At 46.5% G+C, this 19,970-nt stretch overlaps 1 protein-coding gene across 1 annotated transcript in view; it reads right to left on the reverse strand.

The window, feature by feature from the left end:
- The window catches only part of UCHL1 (ubiquitin C-terminal hydrolase L1), a 432,125-nt gene that overhangs the window by 223,006 nt on the left and 189,149 nt on the right, over positions 1-19,970 (reverse strand). The window contains exon 4 of the mRNA XM_069201862.1: positions 18,943-18,990. Within this exon, the coding sequence (XP_069057963.1) occupies positions 18,943-18,990 (48 nt within the window). The remainder of the gene's footprint in view (positions 1-18,942; positions 18,991-19,970) is intronic.

Below are 19,970 nucleotides of genomic sequence, written 5' to 3' on the forward strand. Positions count from 1 at the left end.
GGGCTGTTATCCCGAAGGGTAACACTTTGAATTGGTAATGCACGCCTTGGATTACAAACCTCAAGTATTTCCTGTGGGAAGGATGTATGGGTATGTGGAAGTAAGCATCCTTGAGATCTAATGTTGACATGTAGTCCTGTTTGAGCAAGGGAATCACGTCTTGAAGTGTCACCATGTGAAAGTGATCTGATTTGATGTAAAGATAGTGTTCTGAGGTCTAATATGGGTCTCCGTGTTTTGTCCTTTTTTGGAATTAGGAAATACAGGGAGTAAACACCTGTTCCTTTTTGATGGTTGGGTACTAGCTCTATTGCTTCTTTTTGTAACAATGCTTGGACTTCTAGTTGTAACAGATCTAAGTGTTGTTTGAACATGTGTGCTCTTGGAGGCACATTTGGTGGCAAATGTAGGAATTCTATGCAATAACCATGTTGGATAATGGCTAGTACCCACGCATCCGTAGTTGTGTTCCCAATTTTTGTAATATCTGTGAGCCTCCCCCCCCACTGGTGGTGTGTGGTGGGGGTTTGTGACGGAGTCACTGTTTAGTTTGTGGGCTTTGGAATTTCCCTCTTGTTTTAGGGAACTGTCCACCCCTATATTGTCCCCGAAAACCTCCTCTTTGATATTGGCCCTGGTATGTGGGTCTGGCTTGTGAAGTGGAAGGCTCTCTGGTCTGGGCCCAAAACCCCCCTCTTAAGTGCGGCTTCCTAAAAGTGCCTCTGCTCTGTGGGGAGTAGAGCACGCCCATGGCTTTGGCCGTGTCAGTGTCTTTCTTCAGTTTGTCTATTGCTGTGTCCACCTCCGGCCCAAACAATTGTTGTCTGTTGAAAGGCCTATTCAGCACAGCCTGCTGGATTTCTGGCTTAAATCCGGGGGTACGTAGCCACGCATGTCTCCGAATGGTTACCGCCGTGTTTACTGTTCCGGCCGCCATGTCTGCAGAGTCCATAGCCGACCTTATTTGGTTGTTGGAGATAGTTTGGCCCTCCTCGACAACCTGTTGAGCACGTTTCTGGAACTCTTTGGGAAGGTGTTGAATGAAATGTTGCATTTCGTACCAATGTGCCCTGTCGTATCTTGCCAGTAGAGCTTGCAAATTGGCAATTCACCATTGATTGGCTGCCTGTGCTGCCACCCTTTTGCCTGCTGCATTGAATTTCCGACTTTGTCGGTGGTGGTGCATCTCCAGAAGTTTGCCCTTTTCCAGGCTGCTCCTACTACCACCGAATCAGAAGTTAACTGTTGTGTAATGTACACAGGGTCCATAGGGGGAGGTTTATATTTCTTCTCCACCCTAGGTGTGATGGCTCTGCTCTTGACTGGGTCTTGAAACACCTGTTTGGCGTATTTTAACATGCCTGGTAACCTTGGCAAACTTTGGTATTGGCTGTGCGTAGATGACAGGGTATTGAACAAGAAGTCATCTTCTATGGGCTCCGCATGCAATGCTACGTTATGAAAAGTAGCTGCCCTAGAAACCACCTGCATGTAAGCAGTACTGTCCTACGGTGGTGGACTTGCCGGGTAGCAATCCGGACTATTATCTGAGACTGGTGCGTCATACAGATCCCATGCATCCGTGTCATCTTGGCTCATCCCGGTGTACGTTGGTGACTGCATCATTGGGGGTGTTGCTACTGGGGACGGATGTGGCGAGTGTGGTGGCAATGGCTGTGGAGAAAACTGGTGTTTTCTCTTTAGCCACACTAGCTTTTGGCTGCATTTCCGCTCATGGAATGAGAGCTTCCGCTTCATCTTAATTGGAGGAAGAGTTTTGATTTTCCCCATGTCTTTGTATATGGAGCCTCCTCTATGTATGGTCTGGCTCTCCCATGCCCAGTTCTTGTTCAAACCTGTGGCCTTGTAACTGTGAGGAAAGGCCCTGTTCTTCTGTATAGGAGCTGTGTTTTGGCTCCGAGGCTGCGTGTTTCGGCACCAAAACCTTTTCGGCAGCTGATCTGTGCAGAGTCTGGTCGGAGCCGGTATCTCGACCGGCGTCTGATGTCTTCGGCTACTGGGAGGCCTTTTTCAGTGCTGATGTTTGGTCACCGTGCTTTCGGGTAAAGCCATGGCCTGTTGGCGGTGGCGTTCCCAGGGCCTTCATGATTTTAGAGTGAATTTGCCGGGGCTGGTTTACTCACGGTTTGTTGCCTCGTCGGCTGCTCACTCTCGGGCTCGTCCGAGTCCGAATCTGAAATGGAGAATGTCTTAGACGGTGTGTCCGGCGGAAGTCGACGCCATTTGAAGTCTTTGAGCTCTACGATCCAGCAGTGTCTTCTTGGATCGAAATGCCCGACAGGCCTCGCACGTATCCTGTGTTCAGGGGACAAACACAGATTACAGACCAAGTGTTGGTCTGTATAAGGATACAGAGCGTGGCAGTTGGGGCAGAAGGGGGTCCGTTCCATGAGCCTTGAAGATGCACACGGTCGGGCCGACCAGGCCCTGCTGAGGAGTTGAAGCCCCGATGGGCTGCCGGAGCTCTTCTTTCTTCGGTGTCTGTGCTAGCACTAACCAGAAACCAAGCGCAAACAATACCGTCCAATTTTCCAATTGATAAGGAATGGTTTCTTACCTGTAACTCCAGTTCTCGTAGGGGTATTTCCATGATAGTCATAAGCACTGAATAGTTCCGCACGCCTGCGGGGACCCCGGAGCACTGATGTGAAATATATTCTTAAGTGCAGATACCAGCCCTTTTGAAAAGGGCCAGTCAAAAACCACTTAAGAATAACACTGTGCAGCCTATGTGAACAGCTACACAGGCCACATTGTAGCAAAGAAAAACAGCTGTACTTTAAAGCCACCTTCAAACACATTTATTCTAGAAATGTAATAAAAATACATTCTCAAACTTTTACACCTCTAATGAGAATAAAACAATGCAGGGCAGTGTAGCCCATAGGCTGCCATTATACAGAATGTAAATAGAGCTGTGCCTTTAAGTAAAGTCTTCCTGTATCCCATGATGCACAGCCAAAGGCAGTCGCCTCAGTTCTTTTTGAAGGCTTGTAACCCGACATGAAGGAACAAAAACCATTCGTTGGAGTACCAACATCGATATTATTATGGCAACTTTTCCTATGTCAACTCCACCGGGGAGGAGGGAGGGCTGCTTATGACTATCACGGAAATACCCCTACGAGAGAACTGGAGTTACAGGTAAGAAACCATTCCTTCTCTCGTAGGGGATTTCCATGTATAGTCAAGCACTGAATAGACTAGCAAGCCCATAACCGCGGCGGAGTAGACAGAATAATGCTGAAAACATGAATCATGCAAATAAATTCTTAAGTGAGGCCTGTCCAACCTGAGCATCTGCCCTAGTATCTGCATCAAGGCAGTAATGCTGTGTAAAGGTATGGACCGATTTCCAAGTGGCCGCCTTGCATCTCTCTGCCAAAGGGATATTTCTCATTAAGGCCGCAGTAGCTGTCTTCCCTCTAGTAGAATGGGCTTTTGGTCGGCCACCAAGAGATTTATTCGCTAACTGATCACACTATACATGAAACAATCCATCTGGTTAATGATTGCTTAGACGTGCCCAACCCTGTTTTAACTGGGCCATAGTTAACAAAGAGCTGCTGTGATTTACGCAAGCATTTTGTCCTGCCCTAATGGGAGGGAAGACCTTTTTCAAGCCCTCCAGGAATTCCTTGATAATTGGAATCCTAAAGAAGGAAGGTTGAGAGGGGCTCTTTCTATATGCCGTTAGAGCCGCTAGGTGTACTTTTGCCGACAATTGTAATCCAGATTTTGCCAAACTTAAGTATGGCAGGTTAGTTTCCTCTCCGCAGGATATTGGGTCAATGTTGTCCAAGCACCACCCAGAATCTTTTCCACTTGCATGCATAAGCTGACCTTGTGGAAGGGCGCTTTGCTTCCCTTCGGATTTCCATACAGTCCTGGGGCAGGTTCAAGTGCCCATATTGCACTAACTCAGGAGCCATGCTGCCAAACTCAACGATGAGGTTGGGATGAAATCTGCCCTCGGAACTTCGTGAGAAGGTCCGGACGATGAGGCAGTCTGATGTGTGGCTTGAGTGACCGGTGAAGAAGGTATGGAAACCACCATTGGTGTGGTCATTCTGAGGCAATTAGAATCATCTTGGAATGAGCATTGGATAGCTTCTGGAGGACTGTCGGTATCAGGGGAAGCGGTGGAAAGGCGTAAAGAAATGCTCCTGACCAGTTTATCCACAGGGCATTCCCCAGCGTCCCTGGATGGTAATATCTGGAGGCGAAGTTTTGGAATTTTTTTGTTTTCTGGGGTTGCGAATAGGTCTATAGAGGGGGTACCCCACAGTGCGAAAATGGAACGGACGTCTTCGTGTAATACCCATTCGTGGTTCTCGTCCATTACGCGGCTGAGCGCATCCGCCTGAACATTCTGCCTGCCCGGAAGGTGAGTTGCCACCAACGACAGGTTCCTGGCTAGAAGCCAATGCCAGATTGTCTGAGCCTCTCTGGATAATATCCTGGACCTGGTGCCTCCTTGTTTGTTTACGTAATAGATGGTGGCCACGTTGTTCGTCTGGAGGAGGAGAGTTTCCGTTTTCAGAGAAGGTAGGAAGGCCTTGAGCCCAAGATGGACTGCGCGAAGCTCCAACAGGTTGATATGATACAGACTCTCTCTCTGTGACCACTTGCCTTGGACTCGAAGATTATCTATATGCGCTCCCCATCCGAGCAGCAGTGAGTGTTACAATGGTTTGAGCTGGAGGCTGTTGGAAAGTAATCCCCATCAAGAGATTGTTGGGTGAACACCACCACTTGAGGGATTGTAAGGCGTGGGGGGAAAGAAGGACTCTGCTCTCCCAATCGGCCATCAGTTGGATCCATTGATCCTCCAGGCACTCCTGTGAGGGTCTCCTATGGAGGCGAGCATTGGGAATGAGGTGGATACAAGACGCCATCGAGCCCAGTAGAGAGGATATTGCTCTTGCAGTGGTCTGTGGTGTTCGAGCTGTTGGCACTTTTGGAGAATCGATAACCGTTGTTCCTCCGAAAGAAACACCTTTCCTTGATTGGTATCTATAATGGCCCCCAAGTAATGCAGCCTCTGAACAGGCGTTGCTGTGGACTTGAGAAGATTGACTTGAAGACCAAGGCTCTGGTGCAGCTGTTGAGCCCAGTTGAAATGTTGAGCCTCTAGATAGGTGGAGGCCTTTGAGCCAATCGTCTAGATAGGGGTAGACGAATATTCAATGCTTTCTCAAATGGGCGGCCACCACCGCCATGCATTTGGAAAAAGTTCTCGGTGCGGATTTGAGGCCGAAGGGTAGAACTGCAAATTGGTAATGACTTTTCCCGACGGTGAACCTTAGGAATGTGATGTTTCTCGCTCAACGGAATGTGAAAATAAGCGTCGCAAAGGTCTATCGCGCAGAGCCAGTCGCCCTGATGAAGTTGTGGGTAAATTTGGTGCAAGGATAGCATCCTGAATTTCACTCTGCGAATCCACTTGTTTGCTGTCCTTAGGTCTAGAATGGGACGAAACTCTTGTTTGTCCTTCTTTGGCACCAGAAAATACCTCGAATAAATCCCTTTTCCGCGCTGGTTGATCAGGACGGGCTCTATTGCTCTTTTTTGTAATAGGATTGCTACCTCTAACTGAAGAGCTTCGAGGTGGTGGCTGACTGGTTTTGGTGGGGAACAGATGGAGGACTGATGAATCTCAGAGTGTAACCATTTCACACAATATTCAATACCCAGGCGTCTGATGTGATGCATAGCCACTCGTCCAGATAATTTGAGATACTTCCCCCTACCGGAGTGGATAACGGAGGAGGGGGAAGCGAAGATTCAGGGCTTAGACGCGGGAGCCTGGCGAGTTGCCTGAGTTTCCAGCGTGGAATGACCCCTTGTCGAATTTCACTGTGTCGAGAAGGTCCTTTGATGCTGTTGCTGCTGGGGTCGTGAAGCTATCCACTGTGGTGTCTGATACCTGTGGGTGAATAGCCTTCGTTGGTAGGGACGGAATACTTTTCGTTGTTCCTTTGGGCGTTCGATGCCTACCGTTTTTAAAGTGTCTAGCTCAGACATCATTCGACATCTCGTCATCGGCATGAGAGCCAAACAAGGTGGAGCCTGAGAATGTTAAATTCTGATTCTCTGCTGTGCCTCTGGTTTGAGAGATGTCAAGCGCAACCAAGCATGTCGTCTTAAAGCTACTCCATGAGCGTAGTTATGTGCCGACAGCACCGAAGAGTCAGCAGCAGCTCTTATCACCTGGTTGGAAACCATGGCACCTTCACCCACGACCTCCAAGAAATCCTCCCTTTTGTCTTTGGGTAGGTGCTCCGCAAACTGTAGTATAGAGTCCCAAAGAGCATGATCATATCTACCTAATAAAGCAGTAGCACTGGCTGTTTTCATTGTGATGGCTGCGGTAGAGCATACTTTTTGGCCTGCGGCATCGATCTTTCTGCTCTCCTTGTCCGGAGGCGAGGAGGAAGACTAAGATGTGGAGTGTAATTTCTTTGCCGCTACTATAACCACTGAGTCTGGCACTGGGTCAGACCTTAGGAATAGAGGGTCTTGCTCCGGTGGGCGATACTTTTTTATAAGCCTGGCAGAAGCAGATTTTGTTGTGGCCGGTGTCAGAAAAATATCCATTGCCGGTTCAAGAAGACCTGGGACCAGTGGAAGTAAATAAAGTTCTTGAAGATGTTCTCTGGTGTAAAGTCTCGAAAATCACTGAGGTCAATGGGGCGGATACCGCCAGCGGGATATTTAGTTTGGTCGCCCCGCGCACTAGGACCTCTTGGAAGGTATTCACGTCATCTATGGGGGACACTCTCGGGGACGGTGAGTCTGACAGTGTTGGAGAGTAATCCCGTGTAGAAGAAGAATGTATGACATGAATGTGAAGATCTCTGAAGGGACTCATGTTGATGTGCCGAGAGGAAGACGAACGTCTAGAGGAATGCCTGGAATGTCTTATGGATTCCTCTGGAGTTACCGGAACAGGCTCTGAAGGGGGGAGCCAGAAGAGGAGCTGCAGGTGTCTGCGGCAACGGCGACTGCTGAGGAGACAGTTGAGGCGAAGCTGGAAGTAGAATGAGCGAGGCCGAGGATTCTGAACTGGTATAAACCCTTCTAGGCCTCTGACTGTCTCCTAGATGTCGACACTCCTCGACATCGAAGTACGGTGACGGCGGGTGCCTCTTGGCGTTGATTCCCCTCGTCGCCGAGATCCTCGACGGTGACCTTTCGACGTCGATGTGATGACGGCGACAGTCTTCGACGGCGAGCACTCTCGACACAGATTGTCCTCGTTGCGTTGACCCAGACCAAGACCTTCTTGACAGCGAGCGTCTACGCCGTCTCAACGGCTGTTGACGTCGAGCAATGCCTCTTTCGACGGCGAGCCAGTCCTCGACGGAGAGCATGTTGGTGCCGTTCCCAGTCTCTACGTCAATGCCCTCGACGTCTGAGACCTATGTAGTTTATGAGCAGGTCTGGCAGATGTTGCAGAGGAAACAGGGGGAGCCCTGGTAGAAGACTGACCTTCTCCTCACTCTGTGGTAGATTGACCACTTCTTCTCCTGTCCGAAGTCGAATTTTCTCCGTATCGCGAAGAGTTCTTCTGGAGAAAGTTCTACATATGTCACAGGAGTCAGGTTTGTGGCTGGATGGAAGGCAAATTATACAGACCTGGTGTGGGTCTGTTTTAGCCTTTTTTCTGCCACAAGGACATTTATCAAAAAGTGAAGGCATTCTAAAAATAGAAAACCCTTAAATTTGTCAGAACTTGACAGAAAAGGTTAGCAAAGGTTCACTCCATATCAAAAACGTCGAGTGAAATTGAAATTCAAAAGGTTTTAATTGAATTTCCGGTCAAATAAGCTTTGTGAGGTAGAGCTCAATGCTTCAGGGTCCTGTCAGAAGGAGCCGGAAAAAAACTGAGGCAACTGCCTTTTGCTGTGCATCATGGGATACAGGAAGACTTTACTTTCTTAAAGGCACAGCTCTATTTACAATCTGTATAATGGCAGCCTATGGGCTACACTGCCCTGCATTGTTTTATTCTCATTAGAGGTGTAAATAAAGGTTGAGAATGTATTTATTACATTTCTAGAATAAATGTGTGTTTGAAGGTGGCTTTACACTACAGCAGTTTTTCTTTTCAACAATTTGGCCTGCGTAGCTGTTCACATAGGCTGCACAGTGTTAAGTGGTTTTTGACTGGCCCTTTTCAAAAGGGCTGGCACTTAAGAATATATTTCACATCAGTGCTCCGGGGTCCCTGCAGGCGCGCGGGAACTATTCAGTGCTTATGACTATACATGGAAATCCCCTACGAGAGAACTATCTTTTCCGAACCGAAACACCAAGCGAAGAGGAACACGTCCGAACCCAATGGCGAAAAAAAAATAATAATCTAAGATGGAGTCGACGCCCATGCGCAATGGAGCATAAAGGGAGGAGTCCCTCAGTCTCGTGACTCGAAAAGACTTCTTCGAAGAAAAACAACTTGTAACACTCAGAGCCCAACACTAGATGGCAGGATAGTGCACAGCATGTTTATCTGCAGCTACACATGCCATTGTGTGTATATGGAAAATGTCACTTACCCAGTGTACATCTGTTCGTGGCATTAGTCGCTGCAGATTCACATGCTGTGCACATCCCGCCATCTGGTGTTGGGCTCGGAGTGTTACAAGTTGTTTTTCTTTGAAGAAGTCTTCGAGTCACGAGACCAAGGGACTCCTCCCATTTCGGCTCCATTGCGCATGGGCGTCGACTCCATCTTAGATTGTTTTCCCCCGCAGAGGGTGAGGTAGGAGTTGTGTATGCTAGTAATAGTGCCCATGCAATGGAGTAATGTACATAATGTAGTTTAAAGTAATATATTTACAAATATACAGATGTTCAAGATCAACTTCTAAATGGCTACAGGCTCCCGGGGAGGCGGGTGGGCGCATGTGAATCTGCAGCGACTAATGCCACGAACAGATGTACACTGGGTAAGTGACATTTTCCGTTCGATGGCATGTGTAGCTGCAGATACACATGCTGTGCATAGACTAGTAAGCAGTTATCTCCCCAAAAGCGGTGGTTCAGCCTGTAGGAATGGGAGTAGTTTGAAACCATGTTCGTAGTACTGCTTGGCCTACTGTGGCTTGTTGTGCCGTTAGCACATCTACACAGTAGTGTTTGGTAAATGTATGAGGCGTAGACCATGTAGCTGCCTTACATATTTCGGTCATTGGAATATTTCCTAGAAAGGCCATGGTAGCACCTTTATTTCTAGTTGTGTGCCTTTGGTGTAATAGGCAGATCTCTTTTTGCTTTAAGATAACAGGTTTGAAAGCATTTAACTATCCATCTAGCAATGCCTTGTTTAGAAATTGGGTTTCCTGTATGAGGTTTTTGGAAAGCAATAAATAGTTTTTCGAATTAGTTTTGTTCTGTCAATGTAGTATATTAACGCTCTTTTGATGTCTAATGTATGTAGTGCTCTTTCAGCTACAGAGTCTGGCTGTGGGAAGAACACTGGTAATTCTACTGTTTGATTTAAGTGGAAAGGTGATATGACTTGATAAAAATTTAGGATTTGTCCGTAGAACTACTTTATGCTTGTGTATTTGAATAAATGGTTCTTGTATGGTAAATGCTTGAATCTCACTTACTCTTTTTAAAGATGTGATGGCAATTAAAAATGCCACTTTCCATGTTAAGTATTGCATTTCACTAGAGTGCATGGGCTCAAAAGGAGGACCCATGAGTCGTGTTAAGACAATGTTGAGGTTCCATGAAGGAACTGGTGGTGTTCTTGGTGGTATAATTCTCTTTGGACCTTCCATAAATGCTTTTATGACTGGTATCCTAAATAGAGAAGTTGAGGGCGTAATTTGCAGGTAAGCTGAAATTGCTGTAAGATGTATCTTAATGGAAGAAAAAGCTAGCTTTGACTTTTGCAAATGTAGTAAGTATCCTACGATGTCTTTGGCAGATGCGTGTAAGGGTTGAATTTGATTATTATGGCAGTAATAAACAAATCTTTTCCACTTATTTGCATAGCAATGTCTAGTGGTAGGTTTCCTAGCTTGTTTTATGACCTCCATACATTCATGTGTAAGGTCTAAGTGTCCGAACTCTAGGACTTCAGGAGCCAGATTGCTAGATTCAGCGATGCTGGATTTGGGTGTCTGATCGGTTTGTGTTGCGTTAACAGATCTGGTATGTTTGGTAGTTTGACATGGGGCACTACTGAAAGGTCTAGTAGTGTTGTGTACCAAGGTTGTCTTGCCCATGTTGGTGCTATTAGTATGAGTTTGAGTTTGTTTTGACTCAACTGGTTTACTAGATATGGAAGGAGAGGGGGAAGCGTAAGCAAATATCCCTGACCAACTCATCCATAACACATTGCCCTGAGACTTATCTTGTGGGTACCTGGATGCGAAGTTTTGGCATTTTGCGTTTTCCTTTGTTGCAAATAGATCTATTTGTGGTGTTCCCCAACTCTGGAAGTAAGTATTCAGTATTTGGGGGTGAATCTCCCATTCGTGGATTTGTTGGTGAATCCCGAGATATTGTCTGCGAACTGATTCTGAATTCCTGGAATAAATTGTGCTATTAGGCGAATGTGGTTGTGAATCGCCCAGTGCCATATTTTTTGTGCCAGGAGACAACTGTGTTGAGTGTGCCCCTCCCTGTTTGTTTAGGTAATACATTGTTGTCATGTTGTCTGTTTTGACAAGAATGTGTTTGTGGATTATTATGGGTTGAAATACTTTCAGCGCTAGAAATACTGCCAATAGTTCTAAGTGATTTATGTGTAACTGTTTTTGGTGAGTGTCCCATTGTCCTTGGATGCTGTATTGATTGAGGTGTGCTCCCCACCCTATCATGGAGGCTTCTGTCGTTATTACATATTGTGGCACTGGGTCTTGGAAAGGCCGCCCTTTGTTTAAATTTATACTGTTCCACCATTGAAGCGAGGTGTATGTTTGGCGGTCTACCAACACCAGATCTAGAAGTGGACCCTGTGCCTGTGACCACTGATGCTAGGCACTGTTGTAAGGGCCGCATGTGCAACCTTGCGTTTGGGACAATGGCTATGCATGAGGACATCATGCCTAGGAGTTTCATCACCATTTTGACTTGTATTTTTTGTTTTGGATACATGGCCTGTATTACATTGTGAAATGCCTGAACCCTTTGTGGACTTGGAGTGGCAATCCCTTTTGCTGTGTTGATTGTCACCCCTAAGTATTGCTGTGTTTGACACGGTATAAGGTGTGACTTTGTGTAGTTGATTGAGAAACCTAGTTTGTGGAGGGTTTCTATGACAAACTTTGAGTTTTGTGAACATTTTTCTAGCGTGTTGGTTTTGATTAACCAATCGTCTAGGTACGGGAACACATGTATTTGCTGCCTTCTGATATGTGCAGCTACGACTGCCAGGCACATTGTAAAAACTCTTGGCGCAGTTATTCCGAATGGCAAAACCTTGAATTGGTAATGTATCCCCTGGAATACAAACCTTAAGTACTTTGTGTGAAGGATGTATCGGTATATGGAAATATGCATCCTTTAGGTCTAGTGTTGTCATGTAGTCTTGTTGTTTGAGTAGTGGAATTACGTCTTGTAATGTCACCATATGAAAGTGATCTGATTTGATGTAGGTATTTAATGTTCGGAGATCTAATATAGGTCTCAGAGTTTTGTCTTTTTTGGGTATGAGAAAGTACAGAGAGTAAAATCCTGTTCCTTTCTGGTGTTTTGGTACTAATTCTATTGCTTCTTTTAGTAGCAATGCCTGAACCTCTAGTCCTAGAAGATCTATATGTTGTTTTGACATTGTGTGTTTTCGGTGGGAATTTGAGAAATTCTATGCAATAACCATGCTGGATAATTGCTAGGACCCAAGTGTCCTATTTCCTCCCAATGTTTGTAAAATTTGGTTAGTCTCCCCCCCACAGATGTTGTGTTGGGGATGTGTGACTTGGAAGTCACTGTTTGTTTTGAGACTTTGGAACTTTCCTCTATTCTTTTGGAATTGTCCCCCTCTATATTGTCCCCGAAAACTTCCCCGCTGATACTGGCTCTGGTAAGTGGGTCTTGTCTGAGGTTGTGGGTTCTGTGCTTTGTCCTCGAAACCCCCCTCTAAACTGTTTTTCGAAATGTGCCTCTGCCCTGTGGGGAGTAGAGTGCGCCCATGGCTTTGGCCATGTCAGTGTAAGTTTTTCGATCGCAGTGTCCACCTCCGGCCCAAACAACTGCTGTCCGTTGAATGGCATATTCAGCACAGCTTGCTGTATTTCTGGTTTAAATCCTGATGTACGCAGCCATGCATGTCTCATTGTTACTGCTGTGTTAACAGTTCTAGCAGCTGTGTCTGCAGCATCCATTGCTGACCGTATCTGATTGTTGGAGATACTGTCCTACTACTTGCTGCGCTCTTTTGGAACTCCTTGGGCAAATGTTCTATAAAGTGTTGCATTTCGTCCCAATGGGCCCTATCGTATCTGGCCAACAAAGCCTGTGAATTGGCAATACGCCACTGGTTTGCTGCCTGTGCCGCCACCCTTTTGCCTGCTGCGTCGAATTTTCTACTTTCTTTATCTGGAGGTGGTGCATCTCCTGAAGTATGTGAGTTCGCTCTTTTGCGCGCAGCCCCTACTACAACTGAGTCCGGTGTTAGCTGTTGTGTGATGTACACGGGGTCTGTTGGTGGCGGTTTATATTTTTTCTCCACTCTTGGAGTAATGGCCCTTCCTTTTACAGGCTCTTCAAACACTTGTTTGGAGTGTTTTAGCATTCCGGGTAGCATAGGAAGACTTTGATACTGGCTGTGTGTGGACGACTGTTAAAAAGAAAGTAGTCTTCAATGGGCTCAGCATGCAGGCTGACATTATGAAATGCCGCTGCTCTCGACACCACCTGTGCGTAGGCTGTACTATTCTCTGGTGGCAACGGTCTAGCTGGATAACATTCAGGACTATTATCTGACACTGGTGCGTCATAAAGGTCCCATGCGTCAGGGTCATCTTGACTCCTTCCTGTATGAGTTGGGGATTGCATCATTGGTGGAGTGGCTACCGGTGATGGTTGCGGAGAGCATTGTGGAGATGGTGGCGGGTTACTTGTTTAGCCACCTGCGCTTGTGGCGGCTTGTCTTTCCTGAAAGGCAAGTTTGCGTTTCATTTTAATCGGAGGGAGAGTACTGATCTTCCCTGTTTCTTTTTGGATATGGAGCCTTCTTTGTGTATAGTCTGGCTCCATTGTTTCCAATTCCTGTCCAAATCTATGTGTCTTCATTTGTGTGGACAGTCCTTGTTCCTCAGTGTAGGAACTGGTTTTCGGTTCTGAGGCCGGATGTTTCGGTATTGAAACCTTTTCGGCTGCTTTTTTCGGTTCCAACGAAACCTTTACTTTCGGCGTCTTGGTCTCTCGGTGCTGACCCATTTCGGTGCCGCTGTCTCGGTGCCGAACCTGCTCGGAGCCACTATCGAGCCCGAGATTGCTGTGTGGCGGTATCTCGACTGGAGTCGGATGACTTCGCCCCCAGCGTGCCCTTTTTCGGTGCCGATGATCGGTCACCTATCTTTCAGGTTAAGCCATGGCCTGTTGGCGGTGGCGTCCCCTGGGCTTTAGTGGTTTTTTCGTGAGTTTGGCGTTTCGACATCTTACTCAAGGTTTTCAGCGTTTCTTCGGGATCGATCTCATCAGAGTCCGATTCATGGATGGAGAATGTTTCTTCCTCCTCCTCGAAACGCTCTTGTCCTGTCGGCGCCGACGCCATTTGCAGTCTCCTTGCTCTTCGGTCTTAGTGTCTTCCTGGACCAAAACACTCGACAGGCTTCACAAGTATCTTCCTTGTGTTCCGGCAACAAACAAGTTACAGACCAGATGCTGATCTGTATATGGATACTTGTTATGGCATTTTGGGCAGAAGCGGAATGGGGTCCGTTCCATCAGCCTTGAAGAGACACGTGGCCGGGCCGACCAGGCCCCGACAGGGGATCGAAAAAAACCCGAAGGGCCACCGGAGCTCTTCAAAAGTCGGTGTCGATCTGTTGTAACTAACCAGATACCGAACGCCAACAATACCGACGATTTTTCCGAGATTCTAACTAACTTTCCGACCTGAAACACGGAGCGAAAAGGAACATGTCCGAAACTGATGGCGGAAAAAAAAAAAACAATCTAAGATTGAGTTGACACCCATGCGCAGGATTCCGCTCTGGCTTTTGACAAAATATCCCTACACTCCTGTGGGATATTCAAATGTGTGAACTCCTGTGGTAAGGAGCCATGCTGATAAATGCATAGACTTCGGATCCGGGTGCCAAACCTGGCCTTTGTTCATTTTTAACAATTGGGGTAACAGCTCCAGCGGAATGTGAGGCTTGATTGACAGAAGTAGTTTTGTGAACCAATGCCGACGCGGCCAGTAGAGAGCTATTAATATCAGAGTGCACAGCTCTGCTTTCATCTTCGTGAGGACCCGTGGGATCAACGGAATTGGGAGGAAAGGCGTAAGCAAAGATGTATGACCAGAATATCGAAAATGCATTCCCCCAAGATCCCTTATGGTGATGCCAACTTGCGAAGAACTGGCATTTGGCGTTGTGCTCGTTTGCAAACAGGTCTACTGTTGGTGTTCCCCACTGGGAAAAAATGTGGTCCACTATTGACTGGCCTAGCTCCCACTCGTGACAGCTCGACTTCTGCCTGCTGAGTGCATCTGCGGTCTTGTTTATCCGGCAAGTGTACTGCTGCTAGTGTGATGCCTTGCTGCAAAGCCCAATTCCAAATTGTTTGGGCTTCTCTGGAGAGTGAGAGATCTTGTGCCTCCTTGTTTGTTGAGATAATGCATCGTGGTGGTGTTGTCTGTCCTTATTACCACTTGCGATCCTGAGATCTAGGGAAGAAACGCCTCTAAGGCCAGGTGCACTGCTCTGAGCTACAGCCAATTGATATGCATGGATGCCAGATGCAGTGGCCATTTGCCACTTATTTGCAGATCCTGAAGCACAGCTCCCCAGCCTTCCAGGGATGCATCCGTTATGGTCCACGGAGCTGGCTGCTGTAGAAACTAAAGGCCGACTGATAGATGATGCCTTAGAGACCACCATCTCAGAGCTCTGAGCATTGTTGGAGTTGTGTATCTGATCCTCGAAAGTGCCAGACACTTGGAGCCATTGACAATTCAGTTGCTCCTGTAAGGGGCGCATTTTTAGACAGCATAGAGGAACTAGAGGTATGCATGAAGACATCATGCCCAACAAAGACTTGAACAGACAGACAGTAACCTTGCTTCTTTTCTGTATGGAACTGGTCAGTAACCTTTGTTGCCTCTAATGTGGGACATGCCATGGTGGACTGTGTCCAGTCTTGCCCCTAGAAAGGTAATATTGCGTGCTGGTAGAGGCTTGGATTTCTCCCAATTGATGGTGAGTCCAAGGTTGGTTAGCAAGGAAACACTTTTTTGTTGATCTGTGCGCTCCTGCGTAGGTCCCCTTTATTAGCCAATCGTCTAAGTATGGAAAAATTTGGTGTTTTCTCCTGAGAAAGGCTGCGATTGGTGCTAGACATTTGGTAAATATTTTGGGAGCTGATTTCAGTCCGAAAGGAAGGACAGAATTGAAAATGGCTGCCGGCTACGGTGAATCTGTTATTTTCTGTGGGAGGGTGGATGGGTATGTGGAAGTATGCGTCTTTCAGGTCTAGTGTAGACATGAAATCTTCCTGGTTGAGACGCAGGACGACATCTTGTAGGCTGATCATACGGAACGATGGCTTCTTTAAGTAGGCATTTAGCTCCCTTAAATAGAGGATCAGCCTCCAATCCTTCCACTTTTTCCGAATGAGGAAGAAGCTGGAATAAAATCCTGTTCCCCGCTGGGCTCGAGGCACCTTCTCTATAGCTCCTTTGAGAAGCATCTTGTTGATCTCCTTTTTGAGTTGAGGGTATCTTGTAGTCCTGCGCGGGGGGGGGGTTGGCAGGAAGTAGTGGGGTAAAGTCTAAAGTATGACCCCATTTCACTAATTGTAGGACCCATTTGTCTGATGTGATGGCTTGCCATTGTTTGAGGAATAGAGATATCCTCCCGTCCAAACTGAAAGGAGGAGAATTGGACGTAGCTGGAGCCTGATGCATCAGGCTCTACAAGCCAAATCTTTGGCCGGGCTGAGCATCCACGACCTCCAGGTCTACCATAGGCTGGTTGCAGTGGCTGCCTCCGAGTAGTATTGGCGATATTGCTGGGAAGAGGAAGGATAGGTGGAATATCTGCTGTTGATATCCTCCTCTGTATGAGGGTTGGCCACGCCCTCTAGGTTGAAAGGAAGACTTGATATAGCAGGGTCCCTAGTGACCTTGCTGTGTCTGATTTGATGGATTGTAAGGCATCAATGTGTTTCCCAAATAACGCCTGACCATCAAAAGGTAAGTCCAAGATTTTATTTTGCACCTCTGGACGCAAAGAGGTAGCTTTAAGCCAACCTTGCCTTCTAAGGACCGCTGCACCGGCGAGCAGTCAGAAAGCAGTGGTTGCTATGTCCATTGCACAGTTGATAAGTTCTGCAGACGTGAGTTGACCCTCCTGCACAGTTTTGTTTGCCTCTGATCTTGTATCTTACGGCAACTGGCTAATATAAGGTGCAATGTCTGCCCAAAGTTGCCTATCAAATCTAGCCAGTATAGCCAAGGAGTTGGCAGCTCTTACCACTAGGCTAGCCATAGAGGAAAATCTTTTACCTATATTATCTAGCTATCTACCCTCTGTCTGGGGTGCGGAAATCGGGGCAGAAGGATTCTTAGATCTTTTGTGCTGCCTGAGCTACCACTGAATCCAGAGGAGGATGTCCAGTTAGACATGTTGGTGCATCGTCCGGTGATTTGTATTTCTTATCTAAACGAGGCAGTACTGCAGTAACTAGCCGGATTATGCACGACTTTAAGACCCTCTTCCCACAGGTAGTTAACCCTCAGGATAGAGCGCACAGATTTCTGAAAAGGCTCCTTAAAGTCGTAAAGGAAACAGTCTGTTTGCTTGCTTGGCATTGGTAAAGCAAAACGTTTGGCAGTTCTTTCTAGTAGATTGTGAAACCCTCCCAGGTCTTCTGGTGGGGACTCCACCAGAGATTGAGAAGGAGGGTGAGCAGGGATGATGTATTCGTCCCACTCTGAGTGAGTGTCCAGGAGCTCCCCTTCTTCCTGATCTCCCTCTGAGATGTCCGTATCCTGAGGAAGTGTCATATCAGTAGCCACATTCGTGAGAGGTAAGGAAGTTGGCCTCTGATGTGGCGTGGTAACCCCAGAGACGGGCCATGGGGAGGTTGTTCTCCTTGAGGGTGAAAACACCTGCTGTAATCTGCCAACATTGCTCTGAGGTCAGTCAATAGGAGGATGGCATATATGCTCCCTGTTGGTATTGCTGTTCTGTATAAAATTGAGGGTCATAGGCTTCCTCATACTACTCTTCCTGATACTTTACATTCAGTTGGGCTAGACTGTTCCAAGTGGCCCATCATCTGAGTCCTTGTCTCCCTCTAAAAGGTGCACTGGAACAAGGGAGGACACCTTACTAGGCGATGTATGAGTTGGCGTCAGCTTTAACACTTGATTTTTTTCTCTCGTCGACAGTGTCGACGGCGCATACATAGACTTCGTCGTGGGCGGTGTCATAGACACTGGGCGCATGGCGATTTTAACTGAAGAAAGTCTCGCCGACGAGTCCGACGATGTGTAGACGGTCGTCGACGCTGTCATAGCTGCAGTTTAGTCGACGGTGGGGTACCTGTCCTCGTCGACTTGGTCGCCGGCGGAGCAGTTGACGGAAGCACAGAACTGGATGTGGTCGTCAGAAAAGTACTCACCGGCGGTACCGTCAACGATGAATCCATCGTAGACTGTGCTTCCCCCCCCCCCCCGCCCCAAGTTAGATGGCTTCTTAAGAAGGCACAGATGGTGGTACAGAGGAAGATTTTCTGCGCCTCTGAACTGGTAGAATGACCTCTCCCCTCTTTCCTGGAAGCTTTCTTAGGAGAGGAAGATGGGCTGCGGCCCTTATAAGACCCGGAAGCAGTCTTTTTGTGGGCTTTTCTTGAGTTGGGAGGGAGATCTTGAGCCTGATCTCGCCCTCTTTGATCTTTTGGATGTTGAAGATTCATCACTCAGAGTCAGAAACTGGATTTTCTCTGTGTTTTAGTTTCTGCAGCCATATCAATAATCTGCCTTCCCTGTCCTTTAAAGTCTTAGGGGAAAAGGTACGACAAATCTTAGTCTTTAGCTGAATGGTCTGGGTAGAGGCAGTAAATGCAGTTCTGGTGAGGGTCTCCAGAATGAAGCCTTTTCTTTCCACAAGTCTTGCAGTCTCTGAAAAGACACTTCTTGCCAGACAGTTGGAAAATAGTTGACAAACCAAGTTAGATTAGTTTGAGAGAAATTGTTGAAAAGGTGTGAAGAAAGAGCAGAGCTCTGAGGGGACTCCCTAGCACGACGTAGAAGTAGAAATTCTGAGGTGCTGGAGCTTCTCTCAGGAGAATTCTAGAAGGTGCTGTTGCCTGATTGGTGGATGCTCAAGTTTGGTCCTTTTCACGAATTGACTGATAGACTTAAATTGAAGATGCCTAGGGCCTTTTCTCTGTTAATATATCTTGACACTACTTGTGTAAATTGTACCGGGGACTCCCATCTCGACAACGGGGAATGATTCAAGCATGTGAATCTATGAAAGTTCCAATACTGGAGTAATACACTGTTGGAAGTATCTATCAGAGTTAAACACAACATGTTTCTTTTGGAGACAAGTTATGCTGTTTATATTAAATATGAAGTACACAATGACTATATTTAAGTTTAGTTCACACAGAATACTGGCATTAGTGAAAGGGCTGGGATGTTAAAAGTAATTACCATTATTTCCCCCAGACAAAGAAAAGGCATGCAGTACCGACACTAAAAATTATAAATCTTACCTGGCACTGACCCTCTTCAGCAATACCATCATGTGCTGCTTGAATAGCCTATAAGATATATGTATGCCTGAATTACATGGGTATTGTTCAGATAAAGCATTCAAACTTAGAACTCAAAACCAGAAACTTAGATTATGCATACAGGTACTGACAAGTACACCCTTACCACACAGGAAGTGCCCACCTTTCACTAAAATCAAACACTGAATGTATGTGGGAGATACCAGGATTATTGAAAGCAGATCAAATAAAATGTGCTAAAAACATCTGTTAAATGCATATTTAGCAATCAGTACCAAAAGTAGAGAAGCTTCCTAATTATATTGCAGCCAGAATGTCAAAAAGCCTGCTATTTTCAGGGATCGCTTACTGGGGTGGGCGTTTAAAGCTTAACTGACCATGCAGGGCAAGAAAGAAGAGTTGCTATTTTAGAAATTCTGTTTTCAATGGAAGGAACCATTTCCAGGATATGAATAATTGAAAAAAATGACATAAGCTACTTTCATTGTAGCATATTTTAACATCAAGTTACTTACCTGCAAGTATAGTTCTCCAGCATTGGAATCTTAGATTCACATGCCTGAATCACTCCTAGTCTAGGTGGGGTGCATGGTAACTGCCTTGCTGGAACACCTTAAATAGTGCCATTTTATTAACATGTCTACATCTAGAAAAGACCAACATTAGCCTCACCCCTTCCAGAAAACCTCTTCAGATTCCTAGCAAAAGTATGGAAAGCATGACAATGGCAACAATTATCCAGGCGAGCCTCTGCGCTGGGAAGTGTGCCAGCTGCCAGTTTATCTCTGGAAAAATAACCTAGGAAATAAAATTACAGGTACTGTATTCTAATGTGTAGTACACTGAAGGTGTTACCCCAGTAGCTTCTCAGCAGATATCCACTGGTATTCCAGCACCAAATAAGTTCATGCTGCTTATAGATTGAGCCACAATTGTCCTTGTAAGGAGTCTGTTTTAGGAAGTCAACTGTTGCTGCAACCCACTTATGTGGGAGGCCTTCACATGGA

This window comes from Pleurodeles waltl, chromosome 1_2 (genome assembly GCF_031143425.1).
Source record: "Pleurodeles waltl isolate 20211129_DDA chromosome 1_2, aPleWal1.hap1.20221129, whole genome shotgun sequence".
NCBI lineage: Eukaryota > Metazoa > Chordata > Amphibia > Caudata > Salamandridae > Pleurodeles > Pleurodeles waltl.